Source organism: Periophthalmus magnuspinnatus, chromosome 13, assembly GCF_009829125.3.
Source record: "Periophthalmus magnuspinnatus isolate fPerMag1 chromosome 13, fPerMag1.2.pri, whole genome shotgun sequence".
In the NCBI taxonomy this organism is placed as follows: Eukaryota; Metazoa; Chordata; class Actinopteri; order Gobiiformes; family Gobiidae; genus Periophthalmus; species Periophthalmus magnuspinnatus.
In genome coordinates this window covers 2,899,465-2,923,751 of record NC_047138.1, presented here as the reverse complement: position 1 = coordinate 2,923,751, position 24,287 = coordinate 2,899,465, and the positions used below count along the sequence as shown (strand labels likewise).

Here is a 24,287-nt window from a genome sequence, read left to right as displayed (position 1 = left end):
AAGTTTCTAGGTTGCCTTTTTTATATTCTGAAGTTGTATTAATCGTGAAGCCCAGTGTCAGTGCAGGGATAAAGCTGAGGGCGACGTTCTGTTCAGGTGATTTATTACTCAGCTACAATATCACTTTGTACAAGGCTCATAGTGTGAGTCAGCAGCAGCTCGGAGATCAGCGTCGCATAGAAACATGACTGTGTGTCTGTAAGAAGAGCGCGGGGTTTCTAAAGGCTGTCGGCCAAAGGGTTATCAGTCTGCCTCGTACGGGCTCGGTGCAGACAGAGTACGCAGCAGTGGCACTAGAAGAATGCAGCAACATGAAACTATTGTGTGTGAGGCGGGCTCAAACACGGTCTATATAAATGGACATGGCTAACCTGCTACAAACAGGAAGTGAGCATCTATTTCTACTGAGAAACTGTCAGACTGGTCATTTTGGACTTAAAATGTTCACGTGAATCAACTCTACATCCTGACGCTGCTATTTATTTCCTTATTGTGTCCATAAATCAACATATGAACATTAATAACAGACAAATTGGGCGTTTCTTTTCCCGAGGTCACTCCCGCTACCATTAGCAACAGGTTTGATTGACAGCGTTGAAGGCGGGAAGGGGCGTACTTTCACTTTCACACAGCGCAGGACCAGCTGTGGAAAGTCGTAAGGCCTGGAACAAAGGCTGCAACTGTGAAAGCGCTCTCTAATTATGTGTTTTATCTTTTTATTTTCTGGTTCAAATTGGGTCCAGATTAGTTTTAAATGCACAAAGTTACTCAACGTGCAGGTCAACTTCAAGTCCCACGGCGCTTTTACAGATTAATCTTTACTTAACTATTATTTTAACAGTTCAGTCGGATAAGGGAAAGTACCTACACTTGCTTTGAAGTTGTGTATTAGTAAAGTAGTGCTCTATCAGGAGATCTGTGGCTAAAATGTTCGCACACTTTGCTCAACAGTTTACCAAAGATCAGATATGTAGGCTGATATTACGCAACTGACACTGAGAACTTTATAAAACCACTTCTTGCTGCTTTAAGGTAGTAATTTGCTAATTTGTCTGCATTATAAAGTGAAGATTATTACAAAAACGTGTAACTCCCATCTTTAAACTGTTCACAATTCGATTTACATAACCAGATTAAGAGCCATTAGTTAATTTGCATCATTGGTTCAGTCTGTGCAGTGAACAGAATGATGAATTATTAACATTAAGCGTGAGTTTTAGATCTGTCTTTGAGTTGATTTAAGAGCGTACCACCCACAACCGCTCTGGTACGCCGTAAAGTGCTGATTTATCAAGTGATCTTCTTAAATAATGAAACTGAACACATCCAGGAGTGTTTGGATTCAGTGTCTCATAAGTGTGTCGCATCGGGGCAAAACTGCACTTTGAAACAACTCAACGTTTTGCTTTAATGTGTAATGACGATGCAAGCAGGTCAAATTTATGTTTCTGTTTTATGTTAGTTAGAAATGTCAGTAGTAAATTTGGAAAGCAAAGATTAAGGCTGTAGACCTTTAGTCGATTAATCGGTCTGTAGTTTGTTGTTGAATCATATAATTTTATTTAGCGTTTAGTATTCATATTTATAAGATAGAGAGTGGAATAGCTGAAGATTTAGGAATTAGTTGTGTGTTTAATGTGTCTTTTTCCATATAAATACTTTTTCCTAGTACTTTTCCGCATAAATTGTTGTTCTTCATGAGATAATTAATAGTTTTTGAGAGCTTTTGCCACTGCCTTTTTGTCAAATAATCAATCGGCAGGATGTGTCTTTTAGTTAACCAAGAATCCTTTTAATCAGTGACAGCCCTAGTAAAGATTAAGCTTATTGACCCTATCTTGCAATGGTAAAATAGTCCCCAGATGCAGCGCTGTTTTTGTCTTGCAGAACCTCCTGACGTCTCCTGAAAATGAGCAATAACAGGCAGATAACTTGGAAAAACAACTTATAAACAGACTTGATGCTTAAATAGTTCACAGTTGACAGTTCTCTTATGTTTTATCTTGAACTTAAATACTACAGTGACAGTGTCTTTGCAGCACTTAATGTCTGGAACAGGTTAAATTGCAATATTGGACTAGTTAAAATGAGCTGATGGGCTTAAGTGCTACATTAAACATGAACTAAATCAGCTTTTTCCTTGAGCTGACAGTGAGAGCAGCTTTGTCTATGCTGTGCCCTCTCCTCCGCTCTGAGGCTATGGTCATCAGTGGAGCACAAAATGGATTTATAAATGCGGATACTTGCCGTGAGATTAGATGGTCAAAGCTATGAATACAAATGTACCTCACACAAAGGCAAAAGGAGCATCTCAATTTCCTTTGAGTCCATGGTTCTGTTTGCAAATATACCTTCTATAGGCTTCTGTCTGTCAGGTTTTGTTTCACACAGACTGATAAAGCAGCTAAAGGGGCTTATTTTTACTGGTTTAAATTTTGCTTTTCACAACTTAAAGATCCCAGAGCGGAGTTTTCTTGTCAAAACTGCAACTATCCCTGGACACGGGAGCTCGGTTCAAAGTAGGCAGCGACTGAAAAGGTCCAGTAAGCACCGGCTTTAAAAAACTAACGCTCATTCGGTGCCAACTTTTGCTTCCTTGGTTTTAAATGCCTGCGTCAATGAGCCACACTGATTAATTTAACAGCAGCGCAGGTGGTCCGCGTCACGACTGCACTCTGTACAAACGAATGGAACAAACAGAACTCATGTTTTAACATAGATCTACATGGATCCAAATTAAGAGCGGCGTATCATCAAACCAGTAAAACAGGAAAAACGGCATCCAGAGTTAGGCTACAACTTATATCCACACGAAAACTCATCAAGTCTCCTGTGCAGGACCTTTACAGTGTCTCAAAGTCAAAGTGTGCAGTAATAAATGCGCAGCCATTCACAGTCTGCAGTGCTGCGTAAACCTGAAGTCAAACACATAATAAGAACCAAACTCCACCAACTTTCTCTGGTAAAAGCGTAATTCACAAATAAATGCGGTGTAATAGGCTAAATATGCAGATTTTAGAGCGCATGTGTGTAAAGATACAGCTGAACGAGTCTGCTTAAAGTTTGCAATAATCCTCCTCCTCTGTCCAGTTAAACACGAAGTAAAAAAGTGAAGTTATTTATCAAAACAAAGAGCCTGTTCTCTACAGCGCTGCCTTTGATATAAAGTGGCAAAAACTAGAGTGAAAGTTAAGCGTGTATTAGTCCACATGAGGATTTGAGGTATAACTGAACGTCTATAGCCTAGCACTATGTTTTAAAATATTAATTAACATTATAGCTTAGTAATATTGGGCATTCATTTACAAAAAAATGAAATAAATAAAAAGATAGGTAGCAAAAAAGAGCTGTTCAGGAACCAGTATCGAAAAGCAGGTGTCGTTAAGGTACCCAGCTCTACTATTACTATTACCTACTTATTACATAAAATGCTCTCGAATTCGACACAATAGTCTTATTTTGACCTTAAGAACTGCTTTTATTATATCTAAGTACTGGGGCAAAACACATTTTACTTTATTAAATTGATTAAATGGAAGATATCAGGTACAGTCCATTAAAATGTTGTTTCTTTTCCCAGTATCTTTTTGTGGACTCTACCAACAACTTCTTGTGGAACACGTTTGATTTCTGTAAAACCGTCCAGGGCTTCTCTCTGCCCTTCAAACCCACCGACCTGCTGCTGCACAACCGCAAGTCCAACCTGGTCCTTGGATACGACAGCTCCCACCCAAACAAACAGGTAAACGCTACAAACATTCATCTTTTTACACTGACGATTCACAGCCACAGTGGACATTTATTAAGCCATAAACGTCTGACATACTGTAAGGATTCAATAAAGTAGTTTTAATTTGAGAAATGAACGAGAAATCAGCCCAGGACTAACTTCAGACTAAATAATACAGGGTTAAACGGCTGCAGTGTCATTTTTTTTACGCCTGCTTTTGTCTTTATGGAGATAGTTTTGAGTTTTCTGAGATGTTTCACAGTATGGAATTAAACAATCGATCCAGCATTTATTTAATTACAGGTGTTTTCACTCAAAAGTACTGAAAAAACATTGTTATTGTGAGCGGGCTTGCCTCTCAACAGATCAGACCTGTAACTTTGCATAGCGGGGTCACCAGTTTGTTACATAGTGCACGTTTAATCCAGGATAAAAGCAGATATAAATTAGGTGTTAATTCCGTTGAAACAGATCTAAAGCAGGACTGTTGACTTAGAATTAGATAAAACTGGTTCACAATGAGTCAGAACTTGCAGAAAATGTGTCTGCAGCATTAACATACCAAGATATAATTTCACAAAATTCGTGTCGAAAGTAACTAGTCTGGCAGCCTTTTTTTTTTTCACAACAACGTCTGCGTCCAAGTTGCCCATCTGAGCCCAGCGTTTGTGTTTTTGTTCACAATATGCTTTGGTTTCCAGCTCCTGATTTCACACACAATAGCACCAAACGGCTCCTCGCTCCTCTCTTTTGTCACGTGTGTAGCAGCAAAAACGTAGAAAGGAGGTTGACCTACATTTTTACAGTGCACCATCCCCCTACTTCTTCTACCACTCTTTTTTCACTCTCTTCTCTCGTTCTCTCTCCCGCTCCACAGCTCTGGAAATCAGACGACTTCGGGGAGACCTGGGTGTTGATACAGGAGCATGTAAAGACCTACTTTTGGTAAGACGGCGTCACCTCCCCTTGTGTCGTGAGGACAAATGAAAAGTCCTGCTGTAGCGCCTCACAAAGTACTACCCCAGTGCGCAGTGAGAGCTTGGATTATCCATTTTTTACTGAGATATTTTATTAACATATTCAAGTTAATGACAGAGAGAGGAAGTAAATTTGTAACTGAATGGTAATGCATTGTGTTTGAGATCCAGCAGGTCCCATAAATATATAAAAATAGAAAAGAATCTACTATCTAACATCACAAATCAGGACTGACTCTGTTTACAGACAAAGTTGGGCAAATAAAATCCTTTCCCACCCAATTAAACTTGCTCCTTCACACAAATACACACTGCACGATTCAAAGAACAAGAAAAACAACATTCTGACACCAGTTTTCCCTCCTCCATATCTCTACAACACTTTAAAACAAATGGTATGAATCAAACATTTCCAATTCTGCTGCTCCGAAAGCCCAAATAACCTCTCCACCGAACCATGAATATAATTTACATGCATCTACCATTTTCCAATCCAATTCACAGCTCAAACAAAGACAGAACAAACAGTGGAATCTGTCTATCCTTAAGGAACCTTTTACTGCATACCTCTCCACCCACTGTAATATTTCTTCTTCTCGACGTCTTTTTTTTTACTGGGTTTGTCACTAATGGCCCGCAAATTCCTGAGACTATTGTCATTGTCAAGTGTATAAAATGTGACTTTCGCTAGAGGCTCGGAGGAAAATTATTGGATTTTTCAGAGACGTTTTGGGTTAATAATTGAAACGCTGGGGTTGGATGGTGCTTTGCTTTTAGTCTAACCATCTTGAAATCCTTTAGTACGACAATTATCACGTCTGTCGTTGTACTAAACGTTCTCGTCGCTAATGGACATTTGCAATTTGATTATTATCCATATCCCACAAATCTTTATCGATAAACAAAGAATCAAACAGTTAAACGATATTTAAAGGACCTGAACCTGTTTTTACCATCTTAAAAATGTGAACAGAACTAATTTTTAATGGTTTGAGTGCATTTTGTAGCTCGTATTTATCATTTAAAGTAGCTAGTAACAAGTTTGACATATTTATATTTCAAGTTTTTAATGTGGCTTCTATATTTTGAATGTGTTTTTAATTAATACGTCAACATTGGCCCGGAAGTTGTCTTGTTACACCCATAAAAAATGTTGAAATTGGTGCCGATATCTAATACCAGAGTCGTGTTGGTGCATCCGTAGTAATGCTAACAACAACTAGCATGATAACAGCACACTTACTAGCAATAAAAACAATAATAAATAAGAACAATAAAATAATAAAAAATAATAATAAAATAATAAAATAAAATAATAAAATAAAATAATAAAAATAAAAATAAAAATAAAAATAATAATAATAATAATAATAATAATAATAATAATAATAAAGCACAGCAGTCTCATATTGACCCTAGAAGCCGCTTTTCCAATATATCTGCACTAGGGCAAGACGGATTTACTTTATTCCATGAAAAGTATTTTGGTCCTGCCCCTTTAAGCACTTAATTTTCTTTCTCCTTTATAATTATGCATTCCCCTCTGATGGGAAGACCACAAGCCAAGGCCTAATCTTATTTACTCTAGGAACAGTCAGTGTTTGTCTTTTGGGACGGGTGGGTGTCATTATTCACTTACAGAACATGAAGAGTCTAGAAGAGGAAGTAAATACTTTCACTTTACCCTCCTCTACCCCGCTTGTGTTTGCAGTTTTTTTTAATTCGAGGGTGAGGGCTGTATCCAAGGCGACGGAACGTATTTTGTAAGCGGCCATGATTAAAATGATAATGCTCAGTTGGCAACACTTCTCCTGTCAGACGGAAAGAGCAGTCGTTGTTTTTGTTTGTATCTTGTAATCAAAAGTTGAGCCTTCCTAACGCTGCCCACATATACAGCTCATTGGACAAATTGGGTTTTGAATAATTTAGCTTCACAACAGAACATCACTCACTCACAGCCCACTTCCTCTGCCTCTTATTGGAATATGCATTCACAACATTCCCTTGACCAAGAGCAAACATTTCCCTCGCTGACCTTTGGAGCCGCTTCAAATGTTTGTTGATTTTAATGTATAACTTTATCTACATTGGTATGGTCTATGTTTAAAAGTGAACGAATTTAGAGACTTGAGACTGAATATTTGCAGTTATATAATGAGAACGTTGCACGATCCACGACTTTGGGTGAAGCTTTGAGAAAATATTGCCCTCACCACACACTTTATACACTTTTCTCACACAGGCGTTAACATTTTCTCACATTTCTCTCTCGTTTAAACTCTCTCAAAGTTCAAACCTTCGTCAGCGTCTTTGTCGGTGCAGAACGTTTCATCGACATTGTGCGTTTTGTCGGGGAGAAAACAAATTGCAAACACACAGCACTTCAGAGTCACACTGAGATCCAACGTTTATGTAAATTTGTCTGAACACATTCTGCACCGGCACGACTCTGGTGGCACCAATATTGACATTTTTATGGGTGTAACGAGACAACTTCTCGGCCAATGTTGACGTATTAATTAAAACACATTCAAAATATAGAAGCCACATTAAAAACTTTAAATATAAATATGTCGAACTTGTTACTAGTTACTTTAAATGATAAATACTAGTTACAAAACGCACTCAAACCATTAAAAAATTGTTCTGCTCACAAAAGAGGCACAGGCTTTTTAACACCTTTTAATATCGTTTAACGGTTTGACCCTCCGTTTATTGACAAAGATTTGTGGGAGGAGACTGTCCCTTAGCCAATCAGGACGCAGAACACAATGCACGTTCATATGCCGTAAAAAAAAGCATATGAAACTGCGAAACAACAAGGCCGCGAAAGGTGAACCGCGACATAGTGATGGACAACTGTATAAATGAACACTTTATTATTATATTAATGAATTTACCCTTGAGAAATAACTAAAATGACTTGTTTCTTGTGAGAGTGAATCAAACTACCTGTCGCTTAAAGCATAACAGAGACTGACCAATCGGAACAGCGCACGGGAAAAGTATCAGTTCAAATTGTGAAAATACTCGTTAGAACCTGATTTACTGTAATTCGGGCTGAATAATTACCAGGAACTGTTGTATCTCATTGTTTTTATAGATAAGATGTTGTCTGAAAACAGCCCAAAATGAGATTGATTCCAGTTCTTTCCTCTTCACCCCTGTGTGCGTCTGTAATCCTGTTTGTCGCGGCTTTGTGCCCAGTGTTGTGTCGCCTTTGACTGTTTTATAGAGCGCAGACCAAACCCAATCTCATGCACCGCTCTGCCACCGGCTCCTAACCCTTTGTGAACTCACTGCTAGGAAACAGGGACAGACTGAGAAGCAAATCCTCTGTGTGCAACCGAAAACACACGTCACACACAGACAGTAATACTCAACTTTTGTAAAGAAGTGTATGAAGTTTTTTACAATTTTACGGACCAAAACAACAATGTATAATGTCCTAATACATTTAAACCCATTTAGGTACAACTTTTTAATAACTGCACCTTAATTAACCTTAAAGAAAGCCAAAAACAAAGACTTAATTCATATTGAACAGATATTTAATAACCTTTTTAAGCCATTAACTATCTTTTTTTAGCCATAAAAATCATGTTAAAGGAAGTATCAGCCTGTACTTCTGCCTTTTTCACACAACTACCGTGTCTCTATTTTACATATCCACCCTTATTTTTCCTTTGACGGTTCAAATAACTGACAAACATAAGCACATGACCATAATGACAGTAACATATTTAAAGAGCCCCATGTCTCTGCTTTGAGACGCCGTTTGAATTTACACGAGAGCACAATTGGTTGCGGAGTTACGGTGACGGAAAGTCCACAAATGCAAATCTATCGGCGGCGAGAGCATCCGACGCTATGGGGGGACAGGATTTAATTAAGGGGATAGGTTTAGAAGTTTGGATATTTGTATTCATTTAGTTACTAAGCCTGAATCATCCATTACACTTTTTGTACATTATGATTTCAGTCTTTGTTCATGTTTTTTTGTGAGTATTGAAAGTATTTTATTCGGTCATTACTTTCAAAATCAAACTTTATTCAACTTGTATAAGGTTGTACATAATATTTCTATCCTGACTGAATGGGTTTAGGCTGAAGGAAAATGTACTTATAATGCGGAACCCTGTTTAATAATAATAACGCACAAGAATTCCAAGAAAAGCAGCATCAGTTCTACAACAAATGACTCTATATGTAACAAAATAAAAACTACGAATCACTCCTGAGTCCTGTAATCATAAATACTTCTATTGTGTATGAGCTTTTTAATTTATGATCAAGGTTGTCCCGCACACACTAACCCCTCGAACACAAACACAACGACGGTTTTTACAGGTTCTAGTCTTACTTTTTTGAATAAACCTGTTCTTTAAAGATGATATTGACTCTCTTTCTGTTCGAATGACATCTGTAAACAAGGAGGATCTTATGATTATCTGCCTTGTACATCATTACGGCTGAGCTCAAATCGACAAGATCAAACAATTTCACTAGTTTTAACTCAACAAAAGTGGGATTTGTTGGTGTTGGTGTTTTTTTTTTAAGGCTATCACGTGTGTAATTATTATACACACTTGTTTATACTAATGCATATAATGAATTAATGTGTAAAGATCATTATTACAACTACAGTAAAATACTAGATCACTACTGTAAACGTCCATTTAAAAACTACGAATGGCAGAAGAGTGTTGTTTCTCAGCTGTTTCGCCGTAAGTGTCTTGAATGAAAAGGAGCAGAGCGTAGACGTCGTGCCAACAGCCTGGAGCGCACTCTTCACCCAGCCTGTGTCCATGGGGTGAACGGGGCCCTTTCAGACGCCGGGGCCGGGCTTAACACTGGTGCCTCTGTTCTGCTCTCTCCACTCTCCGGAGGAAACGCCGCTGATTTGGACGTCAAACACAAGATGCTGTGACTTTTTCATTCATTCCTCCCTGACGACTTTCCAAAACACGCTGGCTCCTAGACGCAGAAAGTCCAAAAAAGGGGTGACTCATGGGGAGATATTTTTTACTCAGCACATGTTCGAATTCAGTGTAATTTATTTTTGTATTGCCCAGAATCGCAACAGCATCGTCGTGTTGCAGGGCTTCATAAAATTGTTGATTTAGGAATAAAAATCAAACAATAACATGCAAGCAACCACCATTTACGGGAAACAAGTGGATAACCGTGTCAGAGCATCCTTCTCAGCGAGATAAAAACACTGAAAAAAGAGAAACCTCATACTCCCCCGGGCAGGCAGGTTGTAGATATCCTTCCATGTTGATAGCATTTGGTTTAGCTTTCACATTTTTCAGTGATGTACTTGGCCAGCGTCGTATAAAATGTGAAGTATTCATTGACAGAGTGAGTAATGAAGTTATTTTTGGACGTGTTGCCGTTTTCACTGTTCGTGTTTTCAGGCTCCTCAGCGCCGTGTCTCGCCGCTTCGCCAACACTTTCTCAAATGAAACTTTTATTGTGGGCATGAATTATCTACAGCACAGGGCAAATATAAAGGCAAACCTGAAATACAATGCAGTTGATCCCTCCTTTATTTGGATCTTCACGGTTCTGAATGGTCTAAATACTTTCTGTCACATCGTGAAAGTCAAGCTCTTAATATATTTTACAGGACGAGCTGTTACATTTGGCAGTTGGACCTAAGTTGTCAAACGTTCCTCATGACATCAGCCTTTTAAAATCTATGAATTAAATGTTCCCAAAACTGTCACGTGCAGTGAGTTATTTAAGCAGCAAAGATTGAACTGATAAACTAGTACACATGCAGGTTAGAACGTGATTGTGAGGTCTAAACACAGAGTTAGGAAGTAGTTTGTTGTTTTTTTATTTTCATAAAAGAGACATTCTATTACCTAATATTTGCAGCCTTTGTAATTTGATACTAGTAATAGTATTCCAGCCAGGACCATATGGGAAAAAGTATTTATACATAAACAACTGAAGCAAGACTTGAATTAGTGCAATTTATCACAAAAATGGTTAGATTGTTTGAAATCTGTACTAAACCCACTACATTTACTGACAAATGATTGACCCTGGACTTGTGTATTAAAAAATCCTAAGCTCATCATTGATGATGTGAAAATGATATAATCATCCATCAATAGAATAGTGTTTGATGACTTTAGATTCATGTAATCATGATTTTAAGTTGTTCAAACCTGGACCACATGTCTAACCCCTCTGCCCTCTCTCTTCAGGGGCGTAGAGCCTTATGACCCCCCCACCACAGTCCTGGTCCAGAGGCACGAGCCGCAGGGCGTCTCCACCGTCCTCAGCAGCACCGACTTCTTCCAGAGCGAACAGAACCGCAGAGTCATCCTGGAGCAGGTGGACAGCTTCCAGCTCCGAGACAAATACATGTTTGCCACCACCACACGGGTGAGTTACACGTCTAATTACTCACTCTACGCAATAAGTATGTAGTAAAAGTACACAGCTGTAGTACTGAGGATGTACTTATGCTTTGTCGTGGTAAACCACACTGTTGCACAATGTGCAAAGCATAGTGATCTTTTATCTTGAGAACAGAGAAACTTACAGATCTAAGTCGTATCATCAGTTCTGTGTGTTTAGTCGTATAATGTAGTAAGTCATATGTTTTCTTGGTGTTTCTTTGATTTCTGAAAACTAAATAAAATGTCTTTCAATGTCATTTTCTGACCATAAATAACAGACTTTCAATCTTAGTGATTTAACATATAAAGTTAAATCAACTCCAAACCACATGAGGATCATCTGTAGATCTCTCCATTAAAAAGGCCCAAACATTCAATTCATTTATTTTTGTAACGCCCAAAATCACAACAACAGTTGTCTCGAAGGGCGTTCATGTTTTGGTTGATGGGGGAAACCGGAGTACCCGGAGGAAACCCATCCAGACACGGGGAGAAACATGAAAAACTCCACACAGAAAGGCCTGGTGACCCGGGGATCGAACCAACCTTCTTGCTGTGAGACATGAGTGATGGCACTCAGTCACCGTGCCGCCAAGACACAAAAAACAAAACAACAGGAAGAATCAGACACAACAAGAAAAATCAGACACAACAGGAAAAATCAGACACAACAGGAAAAATCAGACAACATAAGAAATCGGCCAGGAGACCAGACGAGGAGGAGGAGAGCCGGGCGAGGAGGAGGAGAGCCAGGCAAGGAGGAGGTCCAACTGTCATCGGGGCATCTAAACTCTGATTAAACATGACATTACTGTTTAATCAGAGTTTGGTTAAGTGCACAGCTCCACATCCCACTTTGCTCTTTTTGCACTAAATACATCCTATATGATATTTACTCAGTATTAAATTAAAGAGTGAGTCAGATTTCTTTCATCACTTTGTACTTTTTAATGAATACATCTTTGTGTTTTGAGTAAAACCTCAACACTGTGACATGGCTCAGACGTTTTGATCTCTTCTTGTCTGTTTCTGTTGTAAAACTGTTTGCTTTTGTTGTCTTGCTTTTCTGGGTTGCTAATGTAGCGTTAGCGTGCACAGACAGAGGAGCAGATGGAGTGTGATTTGGATGTAATGTGTCTGTTAACAGGGACAGATTTGCTCTTGTTGTTGTCAGCTAACGGCGCTAACGGAGCTAACGGCGCTAACGGAGCTAATGGAGAGATGTGGTCAGACACAAGAGTCATGTATGTAACTAAGGTTCTATGATTCCAGAAGACTGTCAGAGAGCAGCGCTTTGCACCTGGATATCTCTGTGTTTGCACAGCACTTAGGTCGAGAATAAATACAATACAGACTGTACGGCGAACACAGCCAAGAAAGTGACAGATTTGTATGAAAAGCAGAGACTCTTTTAGATAAGAAAGACAGATTAGACCACAAGGTGACACAGGATCCATCAGAATTCCAGCAAATACAATTTCCAGCAACTGACAAGGTGTGGAGCGCCCCAACCCGCTTTGCAAAGGCGCTTAGCAACGCTGTCAATCATACCTGTTGCTAACGCTAGCTCACGCTAGCTAACGCTGACCTCAGAGAAACAAGGCGCCTGATTTGTACCTTATTAATGTTCATATCTTCAGTTAAAAAGACAATAGTGAAATAAAAAACACCAGGATCATGTAGAGCGGGTTAATACAAACATTTAAGACCAAAATGATGAGTCTGAGAACAGCGTTTATGGAGAGAGGAGCCACAGTTTTCCAATGTAAAGTGACTTGGAGCCAGAGTCGTTGGAGCCGGAGAGCGCTCCCATGATCACTTTGTATATGGAATGCGGCGGCTAACAGGTTAGCCATGTCCATTTATATACAGTCTGGAACTATAAGCTTATAACTCAGGTATAACTAGTTCAACTCTGAATAGATAAATGCACTAGTTTAAATAAACGCAGTAATAAAGTTAGCTGTATAGACGGCCCAGGCTCTCAGAGAGAATGGGCAAAAAGCTGTAATCCAATAGCGACCGCTGATGGGAGAAATGTAGAAAGAACAGGTGCGTCAGGTATATGTGAGTTTGTGACAATGTGACTTTGTTTGTATTTATTCTCAGCCTTTGTGCTGCGCTCACATGTTCATATCCAGGCGCTAAGCACTGCCCTCTGGAGGTCAGAGGGAATGAAATAGAAAAGTGGGTTTATGAAGTTCGCTGTAAAGATTTATCTGAAATGACCACTGCTTATTTCTGAGCATCACCACACTGACTAAGTGTGGTTTATTTATGGTATGCATGTTTCTAGGAAATCGTTACAAATCACAAGACTGCGGTTAGATTATAGAATGACCTCCATGATTTACAAATTATCTTGTAAAAAAATAATAATACAACTAGCTTAGCCCTGTAGTTCTGAAATATATCGAACACTTAGTTAGTTAAGGCGTTTTTATTTGTCTTTTCTCAGATGTTTAGCTCTAGACACTACTCATGTCACAGAACTAGAAGCTCCAGCCTACAACACAGCATACCTTTGATTATTTAACATTATTCTGCATATTCTAAAAGTTCCTCTCCAGTTGTTGCCGCTCTGTGTCGCTTATAGAACATTAGGAGCCAGATAAAAGCAGCAGTTAAATCATTGCCAGCAGCTCTGTGGTTAAACACAGTGTAATTCTCATTGGTAATTTCCATGTGGTCCAATAAAAGGAGTGAGAGCTTTTGTGTGGTGTTGTAAATGCGATGTAAAAGACGTGTGCAAACATAAAAACACAGATGGAGAGGCTGCAGCAACAAAGCAACAAGTACAACATCATTATTATGTCTCTGAGGAAACCCTGCAATTATGACAGCTCAGTTCAAACGAGGAGCTTTTCCAAAGGTATACTTAAACACACTGTGATCTTTTAATGTGCGCCTCTTTAAAAACTGAGAACTTAGGTTTCGCTTTGTCATCACAAAAACAAACCTAATACCTGGTGCACACGTTTAAAGATAATTGTGATGTTTTAATAGTGTAAAAATGCAGCAGAAAGTCGTTGAGAATGTGTTTTTTTGCCTTTTGCATTCCTGTATTAAAACAGAAAATCATCAATCTGTGCAGTTTACATATAATTTAAAGGCTCACACTGTAACTGTTCTGGTGGAGGACGCTTCACGTGCTTGTCTCCATGAGGATTTTAATGCTTTTGATTCAAATGTCCCACACTAGGTCATTAAAATCATCTCTACGGAAACAAGATGGTGAAGAATCCAAGTCAAGAGCCTCATTCACAGTCTGAATTTAGCATTTTTGAGCAGTAAAACCATCTGTAACTGAATAAATACATGTCTGTGTTGGCTCACCCTCTACTAGGAAAGTTTCATAATTAGCTTTAATAAAATATGGACAAATTAAAGGTAATCCAAACAATTAAAGGTTTTAAAGGCTTTATAATGCTGTTATCTCCTCAGAAACAGACCTGGAGTTGTGTTTTGTTTCATTCACACATGTTTGAGTGACACTTTATTATCAGTCTGTTACATCCCCAAAGCTCAAAATGCTCTGTTCCACTTTGTGATGTCATCAAGTGGTAGTTTCCAAGTTAACAGCGACGTTTTACCTCTAGTTAAATAGAGATTGGGAATTCCAGCGCTGAAATGTTCTAAATGATTCTAGTGAAGGTGCGTGGAGTTTAAAGACACAGCAGAGCACTTCCTGTATCACCACATGATGACATCACAAGGTGGAACAGAGTGTTTCCAGTTTGAGAGAAGAACTCGGCCTAAATATGCAGGTTTGTTTGTGCGTTAAACAAAAAAAAACACAACTCCAGATGTGTTTGTGACGAGGAAACAACATTATAACATCGAAATTAACGTAAAACGGTCCCTTTAAGTCAAACGTTTAATAAGAATCATTCGTTCTTAGTAACTTAAAAGCTCTGTACACATTTTTTTTCATGTATTTCAGCAAAATTTGTGTTGCCGTCGTACAGATATATTGTACAAGCAGCTCTCCAGGTTAAAGTATGTCAACTGCACGCTGTCAGCTTTAATTATAAAATGTTTTAGTGTTCCCTAATCAGGAAGTACACGTTAGCACGCTATATGTTAAATATTTAGGATGCTCAGAATACGTAAGGTTTAAGAAAAAGATGTTTTTGATCGAGTTGTTATCAGTGATACTAACGACGGCTTGGAGTTATGTCGCGCCTTTCAGTTTCTTGACAAGTTGCATCCAGAGACATGAATGTTTTAAGAGAACAGAGGTGACTTATTGTCGCTTTTATCAGTTTGAATATCCATCCATCGAGCAGAAGAGCTATTTCTATATTTGATCTGATATGAGAGGGTTGATAGAAGTCGGCCGCACAGCCCTGAACATTGCTGATGTCGGGATAAGACGCAGAGGCAGGCTGTCGAGTTAGCATTTCTCCAAAACAGATTAAAAAGCATAAATATGAGAGATGATTGTTGATGGGTCTTGTCTGTCCATCTTTAAAGCAGCTGCAGTTTGCTTTTCTGGAGATGAAATGCATTATGCTTAAATATGACTAAAATCTGACTTTTATTATGGTACGAGACTTGACAGGAAGCAGCCAGGCCAAGAAAACATCAGATAACTTTTCAATTTCGCCTTACAATTCTCAGTTAACGTTGCAGTTATGTCAAAAAGTTTAATGGAAAGGTCTTTGCTGATAAGGTTTATAAGGAAATTTCAGCGATGGGATGAAGAAAAAAAAGACATCTCAGTGTTTAAATGCAGTGTTTTCTCTCTAGACAAATATTCAAACTTCACAGAATAACAAATATAAACTAGAAAACTGTGTTGTTGTGACATAACCTGCACTTTCCCTTTTTGTGCACAGTATTTCACAATAATAACTTAAAATATTGTAGTAAATCCACGGTTTAACTTGGCCGACGCCTGACTTGTGGCACTCATAATACATTTTACTCTAGGATAGTTTACGCAGAGCTAATGACCAATATCTGGAAAAACCCTCAACTGTAAAAGAAGTATTTAAAGCAGTTTCACAAAGTGGACCTTTATTGCATCATTAAGTCATATTTGCAGCTTACACAGACTCTATTTAATAAAAGAACTGAAGCTGGTGTGGACAGATTTATGATGCTCAGAAGTAAATGTATTTTTCATATTATTATAAAACCATTTTGATGTATTATTACTGCGCCAAAGAATGTAACGTGTACTTAAAGTGAACTCAAAGAATAAGCGTTCGTATTAACTCAAGCCTTTCCAAATTAGTGTCTATTACTTTGTCTTTAGAATAAACCGTCTGCTTATAACTTTTCCTCGTCTAGCTTTGATTTGGTTTAGATTAGAATAATGAAATATCTAAAGTACTTTGGCACAAAAGAGCTGCTTAAGCCAATTAGCAAACCAGCGAAGAATAACTTTATCTGGCCATAAGGAAATATTGAAAACTGTGCCAATAAAACCTTAAATATACAAGGTTTTGCAGCAGATCTGTAAGTGTCGAGTCTGCGTTCTCATTTCGATTAGTCTGGCTGAGAGAGACCGAGAGGTAAACAGGAAGTTGAGTCTGAAAAAAAGACTAAATTCTTGTTAGCAGAGCTCTGTTTTCTCGCTTTTTGACCCTGTTGTTTATGTGAATGTTAGAAATCGTCAGGTTTCACATAAAGGCATCGCAGTTTTCATTTTATTTCACTGATCCGCAGTTTTGTAGGTGCTTTTTACCATAAAACTAACACATATATTTGTCTTTAGAGCTCCAGGGCAAAAGATTGAACCGAAATAAAACCAATAGTACGACGACACTACTGATTTTTTCATTTTTATCCACAAATTGAAATAAAAAGTGCTTAAGAAATTCACATAAACAACAGATAAAGGCCAAATGGAGGCATATAGACTGTAAGTAAAGTGAGAATGATGAGAAATGGTGAGTTTTACCGTGGTGATGAACAATTTAAAAGAAAATATTTTATCTTTTGAATGCGAAAAAGTCTTCCAGCTGTCGTCCTTTAGTCGGTTAATTGGTCAGTTGTGTCTTAGTCGACGAAAATGTGCTTTATTTGACTAATCTTTTTACTTAGATGATGAGGATTTATATGGAGAACAGCAGAAAGGAGAAGTGAGTGCGTGTGTTCAATGAAGATCTGGTATTTTTGGTATTTATGTGTATTTATGTGTGTCTTAACATTGTTTTCTATTACTTTTTTCTGCATAAATAGTTGTTTTTGCAAGAAATCCTGTACAATTATAGTCAGATCATACAGATGTATTGTAGTTTTGAGAGCTTTTACCACGCATTGGTCGACTACAGCCTATATAACAATGAGCTGAAGCCGATGAATATAAGAAAACGTTCATCAGACTCCCCACCCACATCTGGCGTTTTGCTAGACTTTGATTGCATATGTATGAGAAGAACCAGATCAGCCAGCATTCTTTGGTAGTGTCTACAAAAGCATTTTATATCCCTGTGATCCCTGAAGGATTTCTCATATTAAAGAGCAGACATGTTGGCTTTTTTGCTTTGTTGCAAGTGTAGCCCGAGGTGCAGCGGACTGTGGTCATGAATATGTATGAGGAAAATGCCTCCTTCAGCGTCTAATAGGACTCGAGGTCTAAGACTGTACGGGTGCAGCTTGTGACATTCTGTAGCTTTAGTTTATAATAAAATGTCATTGTAAAAGAGGCACAGCTGTGGACACACGTAGGACATCTGGTGCAGCTCGAGACCAGTCATTAACCAGAGTCACCTTGTGGCAGGTGAAAAACGGCTTCACATACAAGTTCACATACATAAAATGTACATAAAAAGACACATATGCTTTTTTTTCTCACTGTTTGGCATGAAATCAGACTAAACTTTTCCTGTTTTAGGTCAGTTTGGATTATCAAAATTATTTCTATTTGCTAAATTCCAGAATAATGAGAGATTTTTATTTTTTTTTTAGACATTTTAGACTTTTTTTTTCATGACTTTCTTCTTCAAATCATAAGTTTACATACATTACATTAGTAGGAGTGTGCAAAAATGTTGAAATATCAATATATCGCATTGTTTAATTTAATAAAAAGATTTAAAAATATATATATAAATTATAAAAAGACACATATGCTTTTTTTTCCTCACTCTCTGACATGAAATCAGACTAAACTTTTCCTGTTTTAGGTCAGTTCTGATTATCAAAATAATTTCTGTTTGCTAAATTCCAGAATAATGAGAGACATTTTGACATTTTTTTCCCATGACTTTCTTCAAATCAGAAGTTTACATACATTTCATTTGTAGAGCTGTGCAAAAATATCAAAATATCAATATATTTTATCGTTTAATTTAATGATACAGTATCGATATCGTGTGCTGCTGTATCGATATATTTTTTTTTGTATATTTTACCAATTTATTCTGTCACAGCTCTATCGTGTGACTCCTTTAGACGAAAGAATCTTGTTTATGCTGAACATTTGACATTTGCTTCACTGTTTTGTTGATTAAAACAGGTGTATTTCATATCATCTTTGCACAGACAGCGTTTTAACAAAGTCTTTTAGCGTCACAGTCGTGTTTTAGTCGATTGTTTTGATCCTTCAGAGCCGTTAAACTGTTAAACTGCACGTGTCTCTGTGTAAATGTAAATGTGGAGCTCGTATAAACTGTGGATGAATCATATTGAACAATGGAACAGTCTGATGTGTGCTTCTAGTTAGCAAAACGTACTGTAATGTTCATCCAGCTTTAGTAAACAGAAGATAAATGCTCCATTAATGTTTATTTTTTGTGAATATGGGGTCACGAAAGGCTATGTTTTTCACTGAATCGTATTTAATCGATTTGAAATATATCGTATCATATCAACAAAATCTTAATGATACTCATCCTTATTCATTCGTCTTTAGTACCATTGCCTTTAAACTGTGGGTATCTCTCCACAGTTTGCCTCTTTTACAGTAGTTGGCAGGAGTTTTGGCTCATTCCTCTCGACAGAACTGGTGTAACGGAGCAGAGTTTGTAGGACGTCCTGCTCGCACTTGCCTTTACAGGTCTGCACATAAATGTTCAGTCGGATCAAGGCTTTGTTTGGCCACTTCAAAACACTGGCTTTGTTATCCTTAAGACTGAAGAAAGTAATGAAAAAAAACAATCAATGAAAAATAAAAATAAAAATCCTTCTCGATATAATCTGGCATTTAGCAAATAGAAATAATTTTGTTAATCCTAATTGACCTAAAACAGGGAAAGTTTAGTCTGAAAAAGCATATCTGTTTTTTTTTTTTTTTTAATATATTGTGTATGTAAACTTCTGCTTTCAACTGTATATAAACTGTGGCATGTTAACTGGAATTTTAGTTCTGTTTTTTGGTTTGCGTTAGAGTCAAAACTATCAAATTCGAGCAGATGTTGATACTCAAAGTTTTACATTAATTCACAGGACAGAAATAAACTCCTTCTGAACAGCTTTACACTGATGTTGAGCTGAATCTGAACAAGTTTGAGACAAAAAATAAACAGATATATGACTGCAGGGTTATACGAAAGAAAGTACTATTATTTAATGTTGAAAATCACATTCTGTTATCGAAAGAAATAGTGTTTTATTATAATGTTTGTGGTCTATTCCTTAGTATCGAAATTAAGTTTGAAATTTTAGCATCGTAACTACGCGACTTTGCATCGATCCTCAATTTAAAGTTTTGCGTTTTTCAGCGTCGTGACCACGTATTTCTGTATTTCACGAACTCATCATCAAAGCAGAAGTAAAAAAAGTCCTCTCTTCCTGTTTCTGAAGAATCGCTTTGCTGTCTCCACAAAATAATATCAAATTTATTTAGAGACGGGGAGGTCATCGGGTCAATGTCAGAATCATGGTGAGACGATTAGAAAAGCTCCTTTAATCGATGTTTTAATGCCCTAGTGTGTAACATTCCAGGCAAAGCAGTAACATCTCCATATATTTGGCAGACCCGCCTCCACCTGAAAACTCTGTGCACCTTTTAATACAACTTGTCATCAGTCTAAATGTACAGCTTTTATATTATCCCCGCTATTGCCGATCCGTCCCCTCTGCGCTTTTCCGTCCTACGTCTTCATCTTCGCTTTTAATTTCCACTCTGAGCCTCAGAACGGAGCGACCCGAACTCTAATAATAACGAAAACGCTGAGTAAATTTACAGTGCAGAGACGAGAAGAGGACGGGAAGGTTGGAGTGTACGTAAACTGTAGAGACGATGTGATTAAGAGGACAGAGAGGAGGCTTAATAAGAACAGATAGAAGGCGTTTTAGAACGGAGGAAACAGGATCCTGCAGCTCCGCGAGGAAAATGAGCTCGAGGAAAGAGAGAAGAGTTTCTTGTTTATAGTTTTTCTGGATGTAGCTGCGTGAAGTTTAGTCTAGGCGTCTTTGCATAATTTAAAGACGAGAGTTTAAATGCAAGTGGGTCATTACGAATCGTGCAGATATCTTAAAAATGTAAATATTTTCGCTAGTTTGTTTGAGTTTTTTTGCTGGAGAGGGTGCATTTTTTAACAAATTACCTCCTTACCTCTTGTGTAACATTGTGAGATTGACTATTATAATATGATAAACCTACATTTATAATCTTTTTTATGTTGTGAAAGTTGGCTTAAGAGCTTTACTTCAGCCTCCTGTTATATACGTGCACTTTAACCTTCTCCAGCACAGCCTTCCCAAATAACTTTCTACTTTCTTGCACTTCAAATGCTCTTTTTTTTTCTTTTGTAGAAGCTGTTTGGCAGTCACGAGCCCTCCTCTGTCCAGCTCTGGGTCTCTTACAACAGGCAGCCCATGAAAGCAGCACGGTTTATGACCCGCCATCCAATCACAGTAAGTGTCCCAGGCATGATTCCACATATCTGTAATACTGGACAGGAAGAAAGGACGTTTTAGACACCTTTTGTAACCGTGCCCTGGTTTTCTGGTATTCTTGGCAGCTTGAGTGCTTTTAGATTTACTTCCAACTGGCTTTAGTCACAGGAACTGGCAACTCAGACTCAACATAAACAAAAATTACCATATGTACAATGTTTTTGTGATTAAGTAATAAAATCAGTAGTAGATTGTGGTAAAATAGTAGTAAACAATGACTATGGCTGTCAGTAAAAATCAGTATTTGATTAGAACATGTTTATAAACTATCGAGGAACATGGATGTATAAATATATTTGAACCCCCCCCCCAAAAAAAAATGAAATAAAAAATCCTACAAACCTTTAAGTATGAATTCTGTGTGGCATCTTATGATCTAGTTTATTATAAAATATAGTCTTTCTTTTAAAGTACACAAACAACTGATTAAAAAGCTAAGACTGAAAATGAGCTTTTATTTTTAGGAACAAGTTATGTTTCTCTTTTAATGCAAAGACGAGATTTGTTGCAGCAACGTTTTTACCCATTCTAGATTATGGAGATGTTATTTATATGAATGTTTATGTTAATGTTTACCATCATGCCTCTCTGCGATTTATCACAAACTGTAAGCCTCGGACACACAAGGGATTATGGGTCTGCTCCCTCCATATCTATGTATATTCAACATAAAACAGATGGACATTATGCTCTGCCATCACAAAACTGCAGCTTCTTTCTGTCCCGAGTGTCCGCACAGAGACTGGTAAAGTGGCATTTCAATATTCTGCAACTTCAACGTGGAATAATTTACAAAAAGTCTTGAAATTACAAGAACTGACTTCAATAGTTCAGTTTAATCTATGTTGAAAGGTTTGGAAATAAAGTCTATGATGTGTGATTTGCTTTTAAGAATCCATTTTGTGATGTGTTGAAATGTGTGTGTGATGTAACTGTGCTGCTGTTTGGCCAGGACTCGATTTGAAAAAGAGATTAGTAATCTCAATGGGACTTTCCTGGTTAAATAAAGGTTAAATTAAAAAAAAAATGTGTGTAAGGTGGTTTTCACACATGTTGACTGACCCCAGTGCGCAGATTTAGTTCCGTTTGCTTCACTTTTGGGTCGGCCTTGTCCACACCATGAGAGTCAATCAGCTAATCGCCAGACTTATCTCTATGACAACGCTCTTCAGACGCTCACTCCCCCTAAACGCGGTTGGTCTTTTTTTCCCACTGATGGTTAAATACATCGTGAGGACTGTACGCGCTGGTGGCAGAGGACAAAAAGCTTTTTGAGCGACGTACAGACCCGGTCTCACCTGCGCAGACAGAGGCAGGAGGAGACTGTCGCTGATGTTAAGTTGATCCTAATGGCCCCGTCAGACGAACGTGTCAAATATTAAGTGCACATTCATACAAATATACACGATCCAAGCACTTTTGACCCAATTTCAAACACTTTTACTGTCACATCGGACCGCTCCAGAGTGCACTTTGAGCCGTCCTGTCTCTCTTTTACATCAACCTAACTAGTCGCAGTCGTTAAAATGACCACATAAAGATGAATGTTTCAAATGAGTGTCCCCTTCCTTAACCTCTTCTCTGTCCGACAGGAGTACTACATCGCTGACGCATCCGAGGACCAGGTTTTTGTGTGTGTGAATCACGTCAACAACGTCACGCACCTGTACATTTCCGATACTCAGGGCCTCTCCTTCTCACTGTCACTGGAAAATGTTCTGTACTACAGCCCTGAGGGGTCGGGCAGCAACACACTCATCAAGTAAGAGCAAATATCACATCGGATTTTTGTGTTTTATTTCTTTTTCATAGAGTCTGTACTAGTCATAGTCAGTGCAAGTGAAAATGGCGACCTCATCCCTGTGACAATATCCTGTTTTGGTCAGATTGTCATAATTCACTCTTTCTCTGTTTAATATTGCTGTCCACTTTTTCTCTTTTGCTCGTTCTGTTGGTTAGCCACGGTTATGCTCTGTGACAACGGGATTTAACCAATTGCAGAGAAGTGTGAACTTAAAAAGAAGCACAGTAACAAAAATACAAAGTGTGCATGATTCGCGATTTAAAATTTCTGATCTGACCTAGCTCCAACGAAACTGTGATATAAATGTTTTGCCGTATCGCCCACACCTATAAGATATGTGCAGAATACGCTCAAATAAATGACTCAGACTGAAACTGAAACAACACCTTCGTGAATCGCATCCTGTATTGTGTCTTTTCATCACATTTCACTGACTTTTTTGCGCAAAACCGTGAACTGACCGAATTTAACTTCTCTTTTTTGTAGCAATGACACCTCACCTTCTTCTCTGATGTGGTCGTGGTTTGAGACTGACTTCTGTCTTAAATTTGTTGTGTTTCCGTTTGGGCTTCTGGGTAATCACATCACAAACATCCTGTGTGCAGATGGCAGATGGGGCACTGTGGCGGCTCAGGTGCTGCTCTGCCAATGATAATATCTCATGCAGTAAACAAGAGTCCTCTTAATGGTTCAGCCAGGAAACGCTTTATTGTTTTGTAGCTGTCCTCAATGACTGTTCACTGGAGGGGAACTGTTGTCATGGGTACGAGAAATTAAGTCACAGAAAAAGTCAGCGGTGGTGCTGGTAGCTGCAGAGGAGTAGAGTTAAAATACTGTAGTGCTCTGGTTTCTCAAACTGTAGTATTTGTACTTTCACGTTCATCATTTCTCTTGTGTTTCTTCTTCTGATTTAGTTTCACTTTTATCCGCATTTAGAATTACTGTGCCGTGTTGTAGTTGTATTTTAGACGTGGTTTACCCTAAATTAGACCTGAAATAGTTCTTATATAGATCCTTTTAAGATTTGGTGGAATTTGGACATTTTTGCTTATGTAAATTGTTAAATAACCACTGCCAATATGAAAAGTATTAATGATTCTTCTATCGTGATTGTGTTTTAATGATAACTCCTCACGTTTACTTTTAAATCAGTTGGCAATGCAGTATTTTGAGCATTATTTTCAGTTCCTCTTCCACAGAAAAGCCAGATGGTGCCTTCTGCATCATTATCGTACGCAGAGAGTGAATATTTTAACTGTATTAAAGTCACTCACCCTTATTTTTTAGGTACTTTGCAAATGAGCCGTTTGCCGATTTGCACCGTGTGGAGGGTCTGCGTGGAGTCTTCATCGCTACACTCATAAACGGGTCTGTCAGTGAGGACAATATGAGGTCAGTCATCACCTTTGACAAAGGAGGGACTTGGGAGCTGCTCCAACCACCTGCTGCCGACAGTTTAGGAGGCACCGTGGACTGTCAGGTACGTTCACTCATTTAATATA

At 38.2% G+C, this 24,287-nt stretch overlaps 1 protein-coding gene across 4 annotated transcripts in view; it reads left to right on the top strand.

Annotated features, from left to right (window-relative positions):
- sorl1 (sortilin-related receptor, L(DLR class) A repeats containing) overlaps positions 1 to 24,287 on the top strand; it is a 65,003-nt gene that overhangs the window by 11,045 nt on the left and 29,671 nt on the right. For all 4 annotated transcript variants that reach the window (XM_033976670.2, XM_033976668.2, XM_033976669.2 and 1 more), the window contains exons 4-9: positions 3,581 to 3,742; positions 4,608 to 4,675; positions 10,929 to 11,109; positions 20,838 to 20,939; positions 22,574 to 22,743; positions 24,073 to 24,265. In XM_033976670.2, coding sequence (XP_033832561.1) covers positions 3,581 to 3,742; positions 4,608 to 4,675; positions 10,929 to 11,109; positions 20,838 to 20,939; positions 22,574 to 22,743; positions 24,073 to 24,265 — 876 coding nt within the window. The remainder of the gene's footprint in view (positions 1 to 3,580; positions 3,743 to 4,607; positions 4,676 to 10,928; positions 11,110 to 20,837; positions 20,940 to 22,573; positions 22,744 to 24,072; positions 24,266 to 24,287) is intronic.